At 40.9% G+C, this 17,277-nt stretch overlaps 1 protein-coding gene across 1 annotated transcript in view; it reads left to right on the forward strand.

The window, feature by feature from the left end:
* Positions 1-17,277, forward strand: part of LOC117507223 (plexin-A1-like) — a 570,294-nt gene that overhangs the window by 231,338 nt on the left and 321,679 nt on the right. The window contains 1 exon segment of the mRNA XM_034167043.1: positions 8,771-8,911. Within this exon segment, the coding sequence (XP_034022934.1) occupies positions 8,771-8,911 (141 nt within the window).

A 17,277-nucleotide genomic window follows, 5' to 3' on the forward strand; every position in this document is an offset into this window, starting at 1 on the left:
TGATCAATTTCCTGATGAGACGGCGGACCTGGAGGTGGACTGAAGAGGCCCAGTTTTGACATGCACTGTTTTTGACGGACACTGGGAAGCTTCTGTCAGGGTCTTGTTCTCTCTCCCTCTTCTTTCTCCTCTTCTCCTCTATTTTGTTTGTTCGCATTTCTCAAAAAACTTTTTTTTTTTTTGCCAGCTGGCTCGACCCCTTGTTTATTTTTCCCTGGTCTTCCAGTCACTGGAGCAGCTCTTGAGGTTGTTCCTCATGAGGTCCTTTTAGCTTTATATGGCGGTAATCTGGGGCAGCACAGTGGCTTAGTGGTTAGTCCTGTTGCCTCACAGCTCAGAGGTTCCAGGTTCACTTCTAACCTGGTCCTTTCTGTGTGTGCGTTTGCATGTTCTTTCTCTGTTTGCTTGGGTTCATTCTGGGTTCTCCTCCCACTTCCAAAAACATAGGCAGGTTAGATGAATTGCGAACTCTAATTTGACTGTAGGTGTGAAAGTGTGTGTCTATTTGTGTCACCCCTCCAAATAGACTGACGCTTGTCCAGGGTGTCCTGTCTCTCTCACACAGTGGCCGCTGGGATAGGCTCCAACATCCCTGTGACCCTAAATTGGACTAAGCGTGCTTAGAAATGTAACCCATTGTCCTGATGGTCTAAAAATAATATGTGGACAGGCACAGTGATGGTGTATTGTTATGATGTGGAAGGAAAAGTCTGTTGTGCCATAGATCACCGAAAGCCTCGTCTGAAGTCAACTGCAGTGTATTTCTGGTATTTAGCTAAATGGAGCAATATTCTCTTGTACGTTACAAAAGTAGGTTTATGACATACATATACTTTGCTTATACACACATATACACACGATGAAACAGATTTAAAAACAATCATTAAGTGAAGTAAAAGTGAACACATAGAAAAATGTTTATTTTATGTTCCCGCTTCACCTCGGGGAGTTTTGGCAGCAGCTGTTCACTACTGCGTTTTGATTAATTCACCACTCAAGCTGACGTTTCTGGTGCACTCTGGCTCTTATGTTATGCCCAAAACACAACGATGACTAATTTAGAGAATAAATCCAACCTTGTTGCATCATTGGCCCTGTGTTGAGCTTAGATTACATGCTGTGTTAATGGAAAAAATTAGCTGGACACACCCCAAATTTAATTGCGTTACGTTTCATAAATTCTGTGACTTAACTTGTCAGGGCAGGATGGTGACATAAGACTTAGACTCATTTTTATTGTTATTCACTTAAAAAAAACACAGATGCTGTCACAGAACAAAATATTGATGCACTGCACAAATAAATAAAAAGAATAAAAGAAAAAATAAAAAGAATAATGAAATTTGGGGGGGTGGGCATCAATAACTTTCTCTGTATCTGTATATACAACCACAATTCCAGTGAAGTTGGGATGTTGTGTAAGATGGAAATAAAAACAGAATACAATTATTTGCAAATCCTCTTCAAACTATATTCAGTTGAATACACTGTATAGAGAATTCATAAAACTAAAGACTAAAGAGGCAGAAAATAGATATAAGAAATACAAAAATAGATTAACTAATATTATACGGGTATGTAGGAAGGAATATTATAGTAACATATTATATAATAACAAAAACAATATTAAAGGAATATGGGATATATTAAATAGCATTATCAAAAATGGTAATAAAAAACAGAGTTACCCTCAGTATTTCATTGATAATAATGTCAAGAAGGAAAATAAGGATGAGGTAGTCAACGGTTTTAATAATTTTTTTGTAAATATTGGACCAAGCTTGGCAGAAAAAATTCCCGATTCCCAATCTGAGGATTGGGATAATAATCTTATAGAAAGAAATCCCTGTTCAATGTTCCTCACAGCAGTGGATGGAAATGAAATTATAGACATTGTGAATAATTGTAAATATAAAACATCTACCGATTTAAATGAAATTGATATGGTGGTGGTAAAACAGGTCATTGAATGGATTGTAGAACCATTAACATACATCTGTAACTTATCATTTCAAACCGGTAAATTTCCCAATCAAATGAAAATAGCTAAGGTTGTGCCGCTGTATAAGACTGGGGATAGACACCACTTCACAAATTATAGACCTGTTTCTTTGCTTCCACAATTTTCCAAATTATTAGAAAAGTTATTCAATAATAGATTAGACAAATTCATAAGTAAACATAAATTACTTACTGATAGTCAATATGGATTCAGAGCACATAGTTCAACATCACTTGCATTAATAGAATCAGTTGAGGAGATTACAAACGCCATAGACCACAAATTACATTCAGTTGGAATATTTATAGACCTTAAAAAGGCTTTTGATACAATTAATCATGACATATTAATCAATAAACTTGAACAGTATGGGATTAGGGGGTTGGTGTTGCACTGGGTGAGAAGCTACTTAAGTAACAGAAAACAGTTTGTGAAGTTGGGGGAATATACATCATCATGCTTGGACAATGTTTGTGGCGTCCCACAGGGGTCAGTATTGGGTCCAAAACTGTTTCTAATTTATATAAATGATATTGTCAATGTTTCCAAAATATTAAAATTAGTATTATTTGCAGATGACACAAGCATTTTTTGTTCAGGGGGGGATTTGCAGGAGTTACTGAGGAGGATCAGTATAGAAATGGGAAAATTGAAAATATGGTTTGACAGAAACAAATTATCATTAAACTTAAGTAAAACAAAATACATGTTATTTGGCTATTGTAATACAGACATACAGGTTCAGTTACAAGTCGAGGGGGTAGATATTGAAAGGGTACATGAAAATAAGTTTCTGGGGGTGATAATAGATGATAAGATAAACTGGAAGACTCATATAAAACATATACAAAGTAAACTGTCAAGAAGCATTTCAGTTCTAAACAAAGCAAAACATATTCTGGACCACAACTCACTCCGCATTCTTTACTGCTTACTGGTTTTACCATATTTACAGTACTGTGCAGAGGTATGGGGTAATACTTATAAAGGTACAACACAATCACTATCAGTAATGCAGAAAAGAGCTATAAGAATTATTCATAATACTGGCTATAGAGATCATACAAATCCACTATTTTTACAATCCAAATTCTTAAAATTCACAGACTTGGTTCATTTTCAAACAGTACAAATTGTGTATAAAGCAATAAACAATTTACTTCCAGCAAATATTAAAAATATGTTTTTTAACAGATCAGGGGATTACAGTCTGAGGGGGAAATTTAATTTAAAGCATCAGTGGGCACGAACAACATTAAAAGGTTTCTGTATTTCTGTCTGTGGGGTGAGGATGTGGAACAGATTGGGAGTGGGGCTCAAGCAATGTCCAAGCATGAACCAGTTCAAACAGCGGTACAAAAATATGTTTTTTTTCTGGGTATAGGGAGGAGGAAGGGTAATGAGGGTTAGGGTGTTTTTGTTTTTTGCTTCGGCTTGTAAATATATAGTATTTTGTATGTAAGTAGGTATGTGTAGGTGTATATTTATGTTTGTGTATATATATGTGTATATATGTATATGTATGTATATGTGTATGTATGTTGATGTGTGTATGTATATATATATGTGTATGTGTATGTATATGTATATATATATATATTGATATCGGTTTAGGTGTGTAGGAATCTATGTGTATATGTGGCAAAGGGTATTACTGGTTGTGGGGAAGAAGGGGTAGGGATAAATAAGCTGATGCTTCACCCTACCCCTTTTCGGACATGTTGGGTACACAGTAGGAACTTTTTTGTTGTTGTCTTTACTGATCTATCTTGTAATTGTTGTTGTATCAAATGTTCGAAATAAACAGTTTTCATTCATTCATTCAATACACCACAAAGACAAGATATTTCATGTTTAAACTGAAAAACTTTGTTTTTGTGTAAGTATTTGCTCATTTTGAAATGAATGCCTGCAACACATTTCAAAAAAGCTGGGACAGTGGCAACAAATGACTGGAAAAGTTGATGAATGTGCAAAGAACACCTGTTTGGAACAATCCACAGGTGAACATGTTCATTGGAAACAGGTGCAACACGTTTCAAAAAAGCTGGGACAGTGGTATGTTTACCACTGTGTTAAATCACCTTTCCTTCTAATGACACTCAATAAGCATTTGGGAACTGAGAACACTAATTGTTGAAGCTTTGTAGGTGAAATTCTTTCCCATTCTTGCTTGATGTACGACTTCAGTTGTTCAACAGACTGGGGTCTCCGTTGTCGTGTTTTGCGCTTCATAATGTGCCACACATTTTCAATGGGTGACAGGTCTGGACTGCAGACAGGCCAGTGTAGTACCCGCACTCTTTTACTACAAAGCCACGCTGTGGCTCATCAGAGCACAGCACACTTTTCCACTTTGCGTCTGTCCATTTCAAATGAGCTCGGGCCCAGAGAAGGTGGCGTCATTTCTGGATGTTGGTGATGTTTTGCTTTCACTTTGAATGGTAGAGTTTTAACTTGTATTTGTAGTAGATGTAGCGACAAACTATGTTAACTGACAATGGTTTTCTGAAGTGTTCCTGAGCGCACGCGGTAAGATCTGTGACACAATGATGTCGGTTTTTAATGCAGTGCTGCCTGAGGGATTGAAGGTCATGGGCATTTAATGTTGGTTTTCAGACTTGCTGCTTATGTGTAGAAAGTTCTCACTGTAGTTATGCACTGTAGATGATGGAATCTGTAAATTCCTTGCAATTAAACGCTGAGAAACATTGTTCTTAAACTGTTGGACTATTTTTTTCACGCAGTTGTTCACAAAGTGGTGATCCTCATCCCATCTTGCTTGCTGAGCCTTTTGGGGATGCTCCTTTTATACCCAATCATGACACTCACCTGTTTCCAGTTAACCTGTTCACCTGTGGATTGTTCCAAACAGGTGTTCTTTGAGAATTCATTAACTTTCCCAGTCTTTTGTTGCCCCTGTCCCAGCTTTTTTGAAATGTTGCAGACATCCATGTCAAAATGAGCAAACATTTGCACAAAAACAAAAAAGTCTATCAGTTTGAACATTAAATATCTTGTCTTTGTGGTGTATGCAATTAAATATAGGTTGAAGAGGATTTGCAAATCATTGTATTCTGTTTTTACTTACATTTCATGCAATGTCCTAATTTCATTGAAATTGGGGTTGTACACAGGATAAATAAATAAAGGACACGGGACATTGCAAATATTAAGATGCTACTATTATAAAGTTGCTACCAGATGCTACAGTGTAATCTATATCATATAAGCTGTTCCTGAATCTGCGTTGTTTTTGCAAGGCTGCTTCTTTCATGCCACAGGGAGATACTACTGGTTAGTACACTCTCTGTTATTCATCTGTCGAAGGAGGTTAGGACAGCCGGGCTCAGATGGGCACTCTTTAACCTGTGTAGAAAGGGCAGATGCTAGTTCGCTTTTTTAACCAAAGAGGATATGTGCAGAGACCAGGTCAGGTTGTTGGAGACATGAACCCCCAGGAATTTTGATTGCTGCACAATCTCCACAGCAGAGTCCTTGATGCAAATGAATGTGTTGGGATGGAGGAGGCATATTCTCTTGAAGTCTATTACCAGCTCCTTGGTTTTCTTCACATTCAGGATCAAATTGTTGTTGTTGCACCAATCAGTGAAGAGTCTCACTTCCTCCCTGTAGTGTGTGCCATCCTAGTTCTGTTCTTCTGACTGGTCCATGTTTCTACACAGTTCAACAGTTCCTCTCTGGTTTGTTCCATAACGCAGAAGGGAAATGGTTTTGTATGTTGGGAGTCAGTTGACAACAAATTAAGAATATAAATCCACTGGAGAAATCTACTTGGGAGTGACGACAGGAAAGATATAGCGTTTTTTTTCCACCATATTTGTGTACAGGCCCATCAGTCATCCAGGCTTAATCTTGTTCTGAACAAGTCTGCTGGACTTTGCGAGTTCACAGAAGGACAGAGCTATAATAAGCTCAGATGTGAGCCAACATTTTCTCGTTATGCTCGTTTGTATGTAAAAGTATATTTCCAGGTCTGTGTGTTTATCTTGATGTGAGCTGCGATTGAAATCTATTCTTTGTTTACTGACGCCCCCTCCCCCCTCCTGTGCACACACACACTCATACAAGCAGACAAAGAGCGATAATGGGATTGTTATCACTGGCTTCTTTTCGTGAGATTGTAAATAAATTCTTTCATCACTGTGTGTGTGTGTGTGTGTGTGTGTGTGTGTGTGTGTGTGTGTGTGTGTGTGTGTGTGTATTCTCTGTTTCTGTGTTTGTGAGTGTGCATACGAGTATCTATCAAAGCATATATTAGCTTGTGCATATGTCATGTTATTTTTTTCCACCTATTTGGTTGTGAATCTGTGCGTGTTTGTATCTATCAATGCCCATGTTCAGTTTCATTTTACAGCACGTCATTGCCTGCCGTTCCTTCCTTGTCACTGCGGTCTGATAGTGGTGCGAGTCGACAAAGCTCCGTAATGGAGAGCTGATACTTGCCCACCCCCCGTTGCTCTGTGCTTTTCATTTGCTGCTGAGATTATTTTGGCTGCCAGCCATCCCAGCCAGCCAATCTCCTATCTTGTATCTGCACCATTACTTTCCATATCTCTGCAAATTATTCGCCAAAGCACACACAAAAAAAATAGAGCGCGTGCACGTTTGACTGTGCACACATTGGCTGACACTGTCATACAAATCATTAGATTTGTCTACAGATGTGTCGGATGATTAAGTTTACATTGAAACCCAAACACAGCAGCGTTCTGTTCCTCTGACTGGTCCATGTTTCCACACACGCACTGCTTTTATTCATTATGGCAGTTTTAATTACCTTTAAATAGTTCCTCTCTGCTACTTGTTACATGTATCCACTTTTGTTGTTGAAATAATACTATTATCCCTTTAGTAATTTTCTGTTTGTCAGTCTACTTCTGTAATCCTCTTCACTTTGAGATCAGCTTCACTCCACAGTTTAGAGCACTCGCATAAATACAGGAGGGACAGTTTATGATGCTGCAATTTTCCACGGGAGTAACTAGGATGGACAGGCTTAGAAACAGTGCTGGTGTCGCAGACCGAACGTTCCCCCCCTTAAAATCGGGCTGCCTTGCTTGATTGCGCATGCGTCATTTCATACCACAGCAGCATATCTGAGAAGGAGTCTCTTCACCCAAAGCAATCAGATGGATTCATGTGATTATTAACCACCAAATGATAAAGGTAAAACCTCTTAAATCATTCTAAAGTCAGTTTTAAGCAGAAACGAGGCAGTTTTAAGCAGAAACGAGGCAGTTTTAAGCAGAAACGAGGCAAAATTCCGTGACGCTTTGAAATGACCGACGCGCTGTGAACTCATCAGCTAGCAGCTTGTTTATCTGTGGCGCTCTGATCACTTCATCTGACTTTTATGATGAAATAATGCTGAATTTTTGTGGAAATGATTGTTGTACAAAAACCTCAGATGTCTGTCGCCAAGATAGATGATGACTGGAGTGCAGTTTTAAGCAGAAACGAGGTGTTAATCCATGAACTGCGGCTAATGACGCATACGCAGTGAAGGCATGGCGGACTGATTTGTAGAGGGCACCGTTTGGTCTGTGACACAGGTCCTGCAGTTTGGAGACAACGTGAGAAAAGGGAACATCAAGATGGCTCAGGCATGTACAGGGGAGGGATGCAGGGTATGTCAAGTGAAAGATGCTGAGGATGGAGCTACCAGACAAGAGGAGAAGAAGGAGTCCAAAGAGGAGGTTCATGCTTGTGTTGAGGTAGGATGTGTGGCATTGGAAGATGAAATGGACAGAGTAGGATGGAGATGGATGATCTTTTGTGGAGATCCCAAATGGGAGCAGCTGCATGAATAAGATTAATGCAACATTTCTGTGAAGCATTCATATTGATCTGTAAAATGACAGATTTTGAGAATCACATGATGCAAACCAGTGTAATAATAACCATTTGTTAGAGCTGTATAAATTAATTTGGCTCCCTGGCCAAAGAAACATGTTCAGTATATTTGCAGAGCAGCAGAGTTGAAACTATGTGTTGTGAGATACAGTTGTTGGCTGTTGTAAAGAAAGTGAAAGGATATTTAAAAGAAAAAGGATTAATTTTCACTGATGTCTTTGGGTTATTACCTGCTGCCAATAATTATAATAATTTATCATCTCCTTTTAGCTTCTGTAGATATGAGAAATACTTACATTCAGATTTCTTGGGGTCATATGGCAGCAAGTTAGCATTCTGAGCTGACTGAATCATTGTCTGTATGTTGCCTACAGCTGCTTCACAAGAAAATCAGTTCCATAATGCTGTGATTACATCATACCTTGATTTCTTGACTTGAAGCTTTTACTGGCAAGCAGTTTGAAATCACCTGGTGTGCATGTGTTTGAGATGATAATTTAATAAAGGATATTTATTGATCCCTGTGAACTTCATCTTAATGCTTGAAACAACAAAAGGAAAACCTCACATGTTCAACAGACAGATAAAAGAAACAAATGTGCATCATATCTGCTTCAAAATAAATCCAACTCATCACCCAAAGCCAGTCCTCTGCTTTTGTTTATTTTTTGTTTTTTGTTTTCTTTTTTTTCGAGTCCACACTGGAACTGACAGGTATGATCATGTAATCTCTGACAGGGCAGTTGGTGGAGCTACTTGTTGTAGAAAGTTCATAGAGGTCATACTGTTTATTACATATTTATGTGGTTATTTGAAATTTAAAGGACTTATTAATGTTTGTGAGAAGACTGTGTGTGTCTAAATTTTGTTTGTGTGTGTGTTTCTCTGTAGATCTTGGTGAATTCGGTGAGTCCTAACCGTCCGGTGGTGCTGTATGAGAAGGTGACTGTAAGTGAAGGGGGAAGTCCTTTGCTGAGAGACATGCTGTTCAGCCCCGACCAGCAGTTCATCTACACACTGACTGACAAACAGGTGAGCAGCTCAAAACAAAATTCAGACATTATAAGAGTCTAAATAATTTTTCTGGCGCAACGTGCTTCAGAGCGACTTTTCTTCACTAAAAGGCACAGGTAAGACCTTATATTTACGCTGTGTGTGTGTGTGTGTGTGTGTGTGTGTGTGTGTGTGTGTGTGTGTGTGTGTGTGTGTGTGTGTGTGTGTGTGTGTGTGTGTGTGTGTGTGTGTGTGTGTGTGTGTGTGTGTGTGTGTGTGTGTGTGTGTGTGTGTGTGTGTGTGTGTGTGTGTGTGTGAGAATTCACACCGCATGAGGAGCGCAGCTTTCTGGAAATCAGTTGACAGCATCATTTCACACATTTGTTTGTTTATTTGAGAACATTTTATTTAACTTATTACCAGGCAGCACTTTGCAATTATTTTATTTTCCTGTTTGTATAATGTTACAATAAATTGTTGGTTTAAACAACAAGCAAATTTAGGTTTTGCATTTTGTTCCCATACTGTACCGAAAATGAACTGAGCCGTGACCTCAAAACTGAGGTACATAACTAACCGTGATCTTTGTATATCGTTACACCCCTTTATTTATATATATAATATATTTATATGTCAGGGCTGTGAAAACTCCGTGGATCCACGGGATTACGCAGATTTCATCATGGGGAGGCGGGTGGTGTGTTAGTGATGTATTCTTTAATCGTGAACATCACTGAGTTTTTAAAATGCTTATCGCAAAGCGTTCTCTTTTTTTTTACGACATCGTGTAAGTTTTATAAGTCCGCGGACACTGATCTGTGTGTTACAGATACAAATCAGTTTCCTCGGATCCGCGGAGTTTCGCGGAGGAAAAATACCACTCAAAGTGTAGCTGTTACGACAGTTGTCATAAAGCAAGACTGGTTGGTTGCTGCGGTGACGCTGTGTGTCTCCTGTGCGATGCTTAAGCTAAACTTAGCATGTGGATATCCCAAACTTTTAGAGCTTTCAGGTTTTTAAAAGAAGATTTGTGCAGCATGTCTGTGTCACAGACCGTCGTCGCACAGAGAGAAGATGGCGAGAAAGACTGTTTGAAGTCTTATAAGGACAAGAATCCATGGAATCGTCGCTGGCTTCATCAACACACCTGAAAGATAAAAGAAACGGGAAAAGTGAAGTGTGTCCTCTCAGGAAAACATGGTAACAATTTTTATCTCCCTGGAAAATAAACATTCTGCTGTTCAAACAGGATTTTAGACTTTTTTACACTAATCTAGACTTTCTTTCATTGTAAAAAGACATTGTGGCTTTGAATGGATTTAGGCTGCACGAATTTACAAAAGAATATGTGACTTTTTACTATAAGGTATGTTATTGATATTTTACCATGATTTTTAAAATATTATACAAGCTTTAGCTGTGGTTTTTGAAATGCTGTAACAGTCTTTTCAGTCTTCATAAATTTCATGTAGTTTAATTGTTCTGAGTTAATGTATAATTTGGTTTACAATTAAAAGGAAAATCATTCCAGGTCCTACTTCCATGTCATATTCTGTTATTTCAACGTCATCATTGACAGGCCAAATAAAAGGTTGAATGTAAGATCATTTAAATATGCAGTAATTTTGAGATTTGTTCTTCCAGGAGATGCTGAAAAAGTATCATTAGATAAAAATTGAATTCTGGGGCCCCACAGGGCCGTAGACCCCGGCTCCTGGGGAGCTGTACCCCCCCTGCAAATTTTCCTCGGATTTCACAGTTTTCATTTCACAGCCCTGATATATATATATATATATATATATATATATATATATATATATATATATATATATATATATATATATATATATATATATATATATATCTTCACATCCCCCCAGAAGTAGTATGTGTGTTCCTCAGGCTCATGTACTTTTCCGGAGGCCTGGATGTTTGAGAGTTTGACGCAGTATCTTAGCTGTTCCTCAGACTGCACTCTTCTGGACAGAGACCTCTGACGTTGTGCCTGGAATCTGCTGGAGCCACTCTTTCAATTTAGGGGTGACAACGCCTCATACTCCTATTACCATTGGGACAACTTTGGACTTTACTTCCACATCTGCCTCAGTTGCTCCTTCAGCCCTCAATACCTCTGTTTTGTTGTGCTCCTTCTTTCTGATGTTTCTGTCAGCTGGGAATGCCATATTGATCACAACTGCAGTGTTTTTCCCCTTGTCATCCACCACTTTGTCTGATTGGTTGTCCAGCAGCTGCTTGTCTGTCTGGAGTTTGATGTCATACAGGACCTTAGCCCTGTCCTTCTCAGCCACGTTTGGTGGTGTCTCCCATCGGGACTTGGAGACTTCTAAGTCGTATGCAGCACAGATGCTCCGGTACACAATTCCCAATACTTGGTTGTCACAGCTTGCATCTTGCGTCCTGCTACTGTGTTCTTGACTGTAGGTGGAGCACATTTGCACAGCCTGCAACTTTGGTCCTGTCAGCTGTAGTAGACTCCTGCCTCTGTGGATTTGGAGCTTTATGCCTGTTATTGTGCTGCCATGATGAGAGCCTCTGTGCTGTCCTTTAGGTCAGCCATTTCGAGCCACTGGTAGGTGTTCTTGATGTCAGCCACTTCCTCTATCTGCAGACAGTACATCCCATGGAGATGCTTGGTCTTCCAGGATATCTCCACCTCCTGTCCCTTATCTGTGCCTGTCTTCAACTGCCTGAGGCATTCCTGTAGCAGCTGATCTTGGGGGGCCATCTTTCTCATGTATTCATGGATGCTCCTCATCTGATCCCAGATTGAATCTCTGACACTCACTAATCCTCAACCCCCCCCCCCCCCCCCCCCCGCATTGCTCATGCAACCTCAGGGTACTGGACTTAAGGTGGAAAGCTCCATGCATTGTGACAGGTTTTCGTGTCTTGACGTCAGTGGCATCTGTCTCCTCCTGTGACTAGTAAGACGTATGCATTGATGGCCCGGAACTTATTCCTATCATTGAGCTGGTTTGTCAATATTTGTCTTACATTTTGGAAGTATTTGGCTGTGGCTGACCTTCTTGCATCTTCATCATGGTTCCCATTGGCTTGTAGCTGTCCTGTATGTCCCCTATCGTGCTGTCTAGCAATTCCACCCCCTCAGTCCGGATCATCTTCCCTCTCTTTCCCGCCATTCAGCTACACTTATCCAATCCATATGACATCCCAATATCCTCACTGTATGTGCTGGTGAAGTGGATCAGTGAGTAAACGTAAACGTACATATATATATATGTATATATACACACACACCCAGCATTTGTGTCCATATTCAGTATGCATGAATACAGCAGTGGCCATTATTTAGCCATGGTCATGTCTTGTTCAGGCCCATCTCTGGTTGTTAGAGGTGGTTCAGTTAATCAACAAAAACTGAAAATCAATTTTAAGGTATTCCATACAACTACATCCATACCTGGATTGTGAGGGTCTTTTGAGTCTGTTTACAGAATTATTTATTTATTTCTTCAGAGGTTAAAAACGAAATCGATTTGTTGAGTAGTGGTAAATGGTATAACAGGTAAATGTACCCATTTTAACTTTACATTCAATTCACAATTTGTTAACACTACCTTAAGAACAGAAACATTATGCTAAGCTGTTTATCCTATGCTACTAACAGCTGGCTTTTTCTTTTCTATTCTGCGCTTTTTTGCTATTGTACGTTGTGCTGCCCCCAGTGGTGAACAAAAAGCAAGCAGCGGCAGTGCACATGTGCCACAGCACAGTCGAAAAACCTATAGAAGGTCTGTGTTTTTCATGAAATATGTGTTTGAAGTTAAGCGATACCATTATTTGCTCATTATAATTTATCATGGAATGTGAATGTCTATATTAAACCAATAATTTGTATTAGATTGCATCATATCACACCAAACTGAGTTGTGCCACAATCAAATAAGTCATTCTTGAATCATATCATAGTTCATGTTTCTAAATCTCGCAAGAGATGTGCACCCCTACCAGCTACATACGAGGTCTGTCCAAAAAGTATCGGGCCTTTTTATTTTTTGCAAAAACCATATGGATTTGAATCACGTGTGATTGCATCAGCCAAGCTTGAACCTTCGTGCGCATGCGTGAGTTTTTTCACGCCTGTCGGTTGCGTCATTCGCCTGTGAGCAGGCTTTGTGTGAGCAGTGGTCCACCCCTCTCGTCTGATTTTTATTGCGAATAAATGTCTGAACGATTTGGAGCAGATTTTTCCAGAAACTGTGAGAGACCTCCAGCTGGACACCATTCGGAAAATTTAGCCAGTTTAAAGACTGCCCACAGCGTCTGAGAGCGCGGCGCACTCCGAGCGCCGATCGACAGGCTCAAACCCCGCTCAAACAACCAGAGCATTTCCAACGTGAAGGCTTTGTTGATCCGGGACATCGTCTGACTTTCACAAAAAAGGCAGAAGGCGTGGACATCAGCACTTTTTCGGCACATTCTACTGTTACAGGAGTTTTTTTCATGGAAAGAGAAGCGGAGGATTGCGCCACCATGCCGTTCATGGCGCGGGACAAAACCACCTCCGTGTTGGTCTCACAGGACGACTTTCAGGTGGCTTTCAGATGGCTTCCGGTTGCATTTCAGTCGTGTGAGTATCCGAGAAATTGTGCATGAGCCTGACATGCCCCAACATGTCCTGTGAGGCTTCATCACGGCGTTGCTTTGCGCCATGCGGCTCTGCCGCGATGCGCGGATTTCCTCCGCACATCTGTCTCAATGTGCCGAAAAAGTGCTGATGTCCACGTCTTCCGCAATTCCTGTGCTAGTCAGACGACATGCCGGATCAAGACAGCGTCCAGTTTAGAAATGAATGGCACATTCCACTGTTACAGGAGTTTTTGTCGTGGAAAGAGGAGCGGAGGAACTCCGCGCGTCGCGGCGGAGCCGCATGGCGCAAAGCAACGCCGTGATGAAGCCTCACAGGACATGTTGGGGCATGTCCAGCTCATGCACAATTTCTTGGATACTCACACGACTGAAAAGCAACCGGAAGCCGTCTGAGCCATCTGAAAGCCGTCCTGTGAGACCAACACGGTTGGTTTTGTTCCGTGCCATGAGCGGCATGGTGACGCAATCCTCCGCGTCTCTTTCCATGAAAAAAATTCCTGTAACAGTAGAATGTGCCGAAAAAGTGCTGATGTCCACGCCTTCTGCCTTTTTTGTGAAAGTCAGACGACGTCCCGGATCAACAAAGCCTTCACGTTGGAAATGATCTGGTTGTTTGAGTGGGGTGTCAGCCTGTCGATCGGCGCTCGGAGTGCCCCGCGCTCTCAGACACTGTGGGCGGTCTTTAAACTGGCTGGAGCACTCCTTAATCTGTGTAATCCCCATAAAATCGTCGCTGAAAGCCATCTAAATTTTCCGAATGGTGTCCACCTGGAGGTCTCTCACAGTTTCTGGAAAAATTTGATGCAGCAAAGCTCCAAATCATTCAGACATTTATTCGCAATAAAAATCCGACGAGAGGGGTGGACCACTGCTCACACAAAGCCTGCTCATAGGCGAATGACGCAACCGACAGGTGTGAAAAAACTCATGCATGCGCACGAAGGTTCAAGCTTGGCTGATGCAATCACACGTGATTCAAATCCATATGGTTTTTGCAAAAAATAAAAAGGTGCGATACTTTTTGGACAGACCTCGTATTCCACCGAAATGACTTATGGATGTGAATGAATACTATGTGAAGTTGTGCATCAGTGAAAATACTTCTGATCTAATGTCTTCAGGCAGCGGTAATTGGATGTGTGTGTGTGTGTGTGTGTGTGTATTGGTGGGATTTGTAAAAAAAAAACAAATCATATTTGTCAACTACATGTCTGAACAGAGCCTTTGGGCTCTTCAATACACAGGTTAACCACGTTGGCAATTCAGCTATTTCTTTCCTAAAGATTCACTTCTACCAACACCAACTGGGCAGCACGGTGGCTTAGTGATTAGCAATGTTGCCTCACAGCAAGAAGGTCATGGGGTCAATTCCCAACTATGGCCTTTCTGTGTGGAGTTTACATGTTCTCCCTCTGTTTATGTGGGTTCCTCTAGGTGCTCTGGTTTCCTCCCACATTTAAAGACATGCAGGTTAGGTGAATTGGAAACTTTATATTTGTCCAGGTCTCCCTTGCAAAAGAGATCTCAATCTCAGTGGGACTAACCTGGTTAAATAAAGGTTAAATTAAATTAAACATACAAGGCACACAAGCAGACACACAAGTGTGCACACAAACATGTATGCATGCCCCATTCTGTTTTACTGTAGGATTGTAACAGATCACTTCCACCACAGGAGTCAAGTACTAAATGTCCAGTTAAAGCTTCACCCCTGCTCACCTTTCGCTTCTGTACATGTTACCCCTCCCTTCACTGATCAACCTTGACATAACTCGTCCACGCTGGGAACAGTTACACAGTAACACGTGCACACAATCAAGCGCACTCCCAGCTGCACACATTGCCACCATGATAGTTTGCTAATAATCAAGACCTTACACGCACACAGACACATAGGGAGTGTTATAGGTCACATGTCGTGTGTGAGAGCCTGCGGTCATTACTGAGCCCTCCGCCGGTGAAAACTGCATCTACTTTGACGGGAGATGAGGGGGGAGGAAGGAGAGGAGGGTAAAGGGGAATGGGTTGGTTGAGGGAGGAAAGTGTTGCATTTCTGTTGCTCCCCAGGCCCAGCTGCTCCCTCGTTTTTCTGTCTCATTAGTGTGGTGAATGAAGGAAGGAAGGACAGAGGTGGGGGGAGTAAAGTGGGCTTGTACATGATTTGAATATGTCTACTTAATAGCTCTAAAACGGGCTTTGGGAAAAGAATGTCTGATTAAAAAGGGTGATATAGGTGTCTGAGGTATGTTTTGTCATCTGTTTGAGTTCTGCTTCCTTTCTTCCCATTAAATTGCATATGTAGCTGCTATGCCAAAGCCCGTCTACATGATTTGTGTTCATTCGTTTGAGTGTTTATTTATTTATTTGCAAGCACTTAATTTGTGTGCGGGTGTTTTTTTTACAAATGGGCTTTTGCAGTAAATAAGATAACCACATCGTAAATTGTGGCTACAGTTAAACTGCATCTACATCAGGAAGGGCATCCAGTGTAAAACTTGCCAAAACGTGCCAATTCAACATGCAGATCCACCTTGGATTTGCTATGGCGACCCTGAGTGCAAACAAGGGAGCAGCCGAAGGGACTTACTTTTTTAAACTGCATCTACATATAATGGAGAATTTGCATGAACTTCAAGGAAGAAAAGCATTAACTGAGGTTGGATGAGAATAAAAAGACAAGCATGGAGCTGTAGAGTGAGGAGACCAAAGAATCCAATTACCATAGTTACTTGCACTACACACCCACAGTAAATTGTAGTTTCTCAACAAGTAAATTCCAAGAAAAGTTCAGATCCGGTCAGGTCATGTCTTGGAGTATGTTCTGTTGCTGCTGCATCCACCACACAACAGAACCATGTTGCGGGTGTCAACCATCCATGCAGACAATCCCTCTATCCCCACTTCTCGAAAGTAACCATGTGTCTGACAGAGCCAGGTCAAACAAGGACGTGTCCTTATCCTGTTTCACTTGCTGTTTTCTGCTACACTGACGTACCTGCATGCTTGACTATGCCCAGAGAACTGAGCCACATGGCTAACATGTCAAAGCTGAAGTCCCCTCGCAATGCAAATGATAGTCCTCATGTTAGTCTCCTTAAGTAACTGCTTGTTTGATACAGTCATTTCAGTGGTACCCAAGGATCTGCTACATCCAAGTCTCACAACCATACAATAAGACCGGAAGCATTAGGACTCAAAAGATTTGGATCTTCCTTCTCCTCCAAATCAACATCACCAAAGACCAGTGTATAGTGACCTCATGACTCCACAAGCTTTTCCCTGGTGTCGCTCCATCTCAAAGTGCAAAGACCCAGAGACATCAGTGTCATTGCTGAGATAAGTGAATGTCTGTACAAGTTCAAGAGATGTGGCAATTTTTTAAATCAGAAATGTAGTTGTCTTTATAAAAGGTCTCAAATATTGGGAAACTTTTTGATTGACAGCATATTGCTGGGTGTAGTAATTGTCAGCAGTTTTTGCCAGAAAATGATTCTTTTAAGTCCCATATAAGCCCTTAGGCCCAATGATGCCAGTGCTTATCCCCTGATAGTGTGAAGTGGATGACAGTCTACGACACCTCACGGGTGAGATGCCAGTCCATTGCAGGATACTTCCCCTATCTATCAATCAATCAATCAACTTTTTTCTTGTATAGCGCCAAATCACAACAAACAGTTGCCCCAAGGCGCTCCACATTGCAAGGCAAGGCCATACAATAATTATGAAACACAGTCTACGTCTAAAGCAACATAACCAAGGGATGGTCCAGGGTC

This window comes from Thalassophryne amazonica, chromosome 3 (genome assembly GCF_902500255.1).
Source record: "Thalassophryne amazonica chromosome 3, fThaAma1.1, whole genome shotgun sequence".
Taxonomy (NCBI): Eukaryota; Metazoa; Chordata; class Actinopteri; order Batrachoidiformes; family Batrachoididae; genus Thalassophryne; species Thalassophryne amazonica.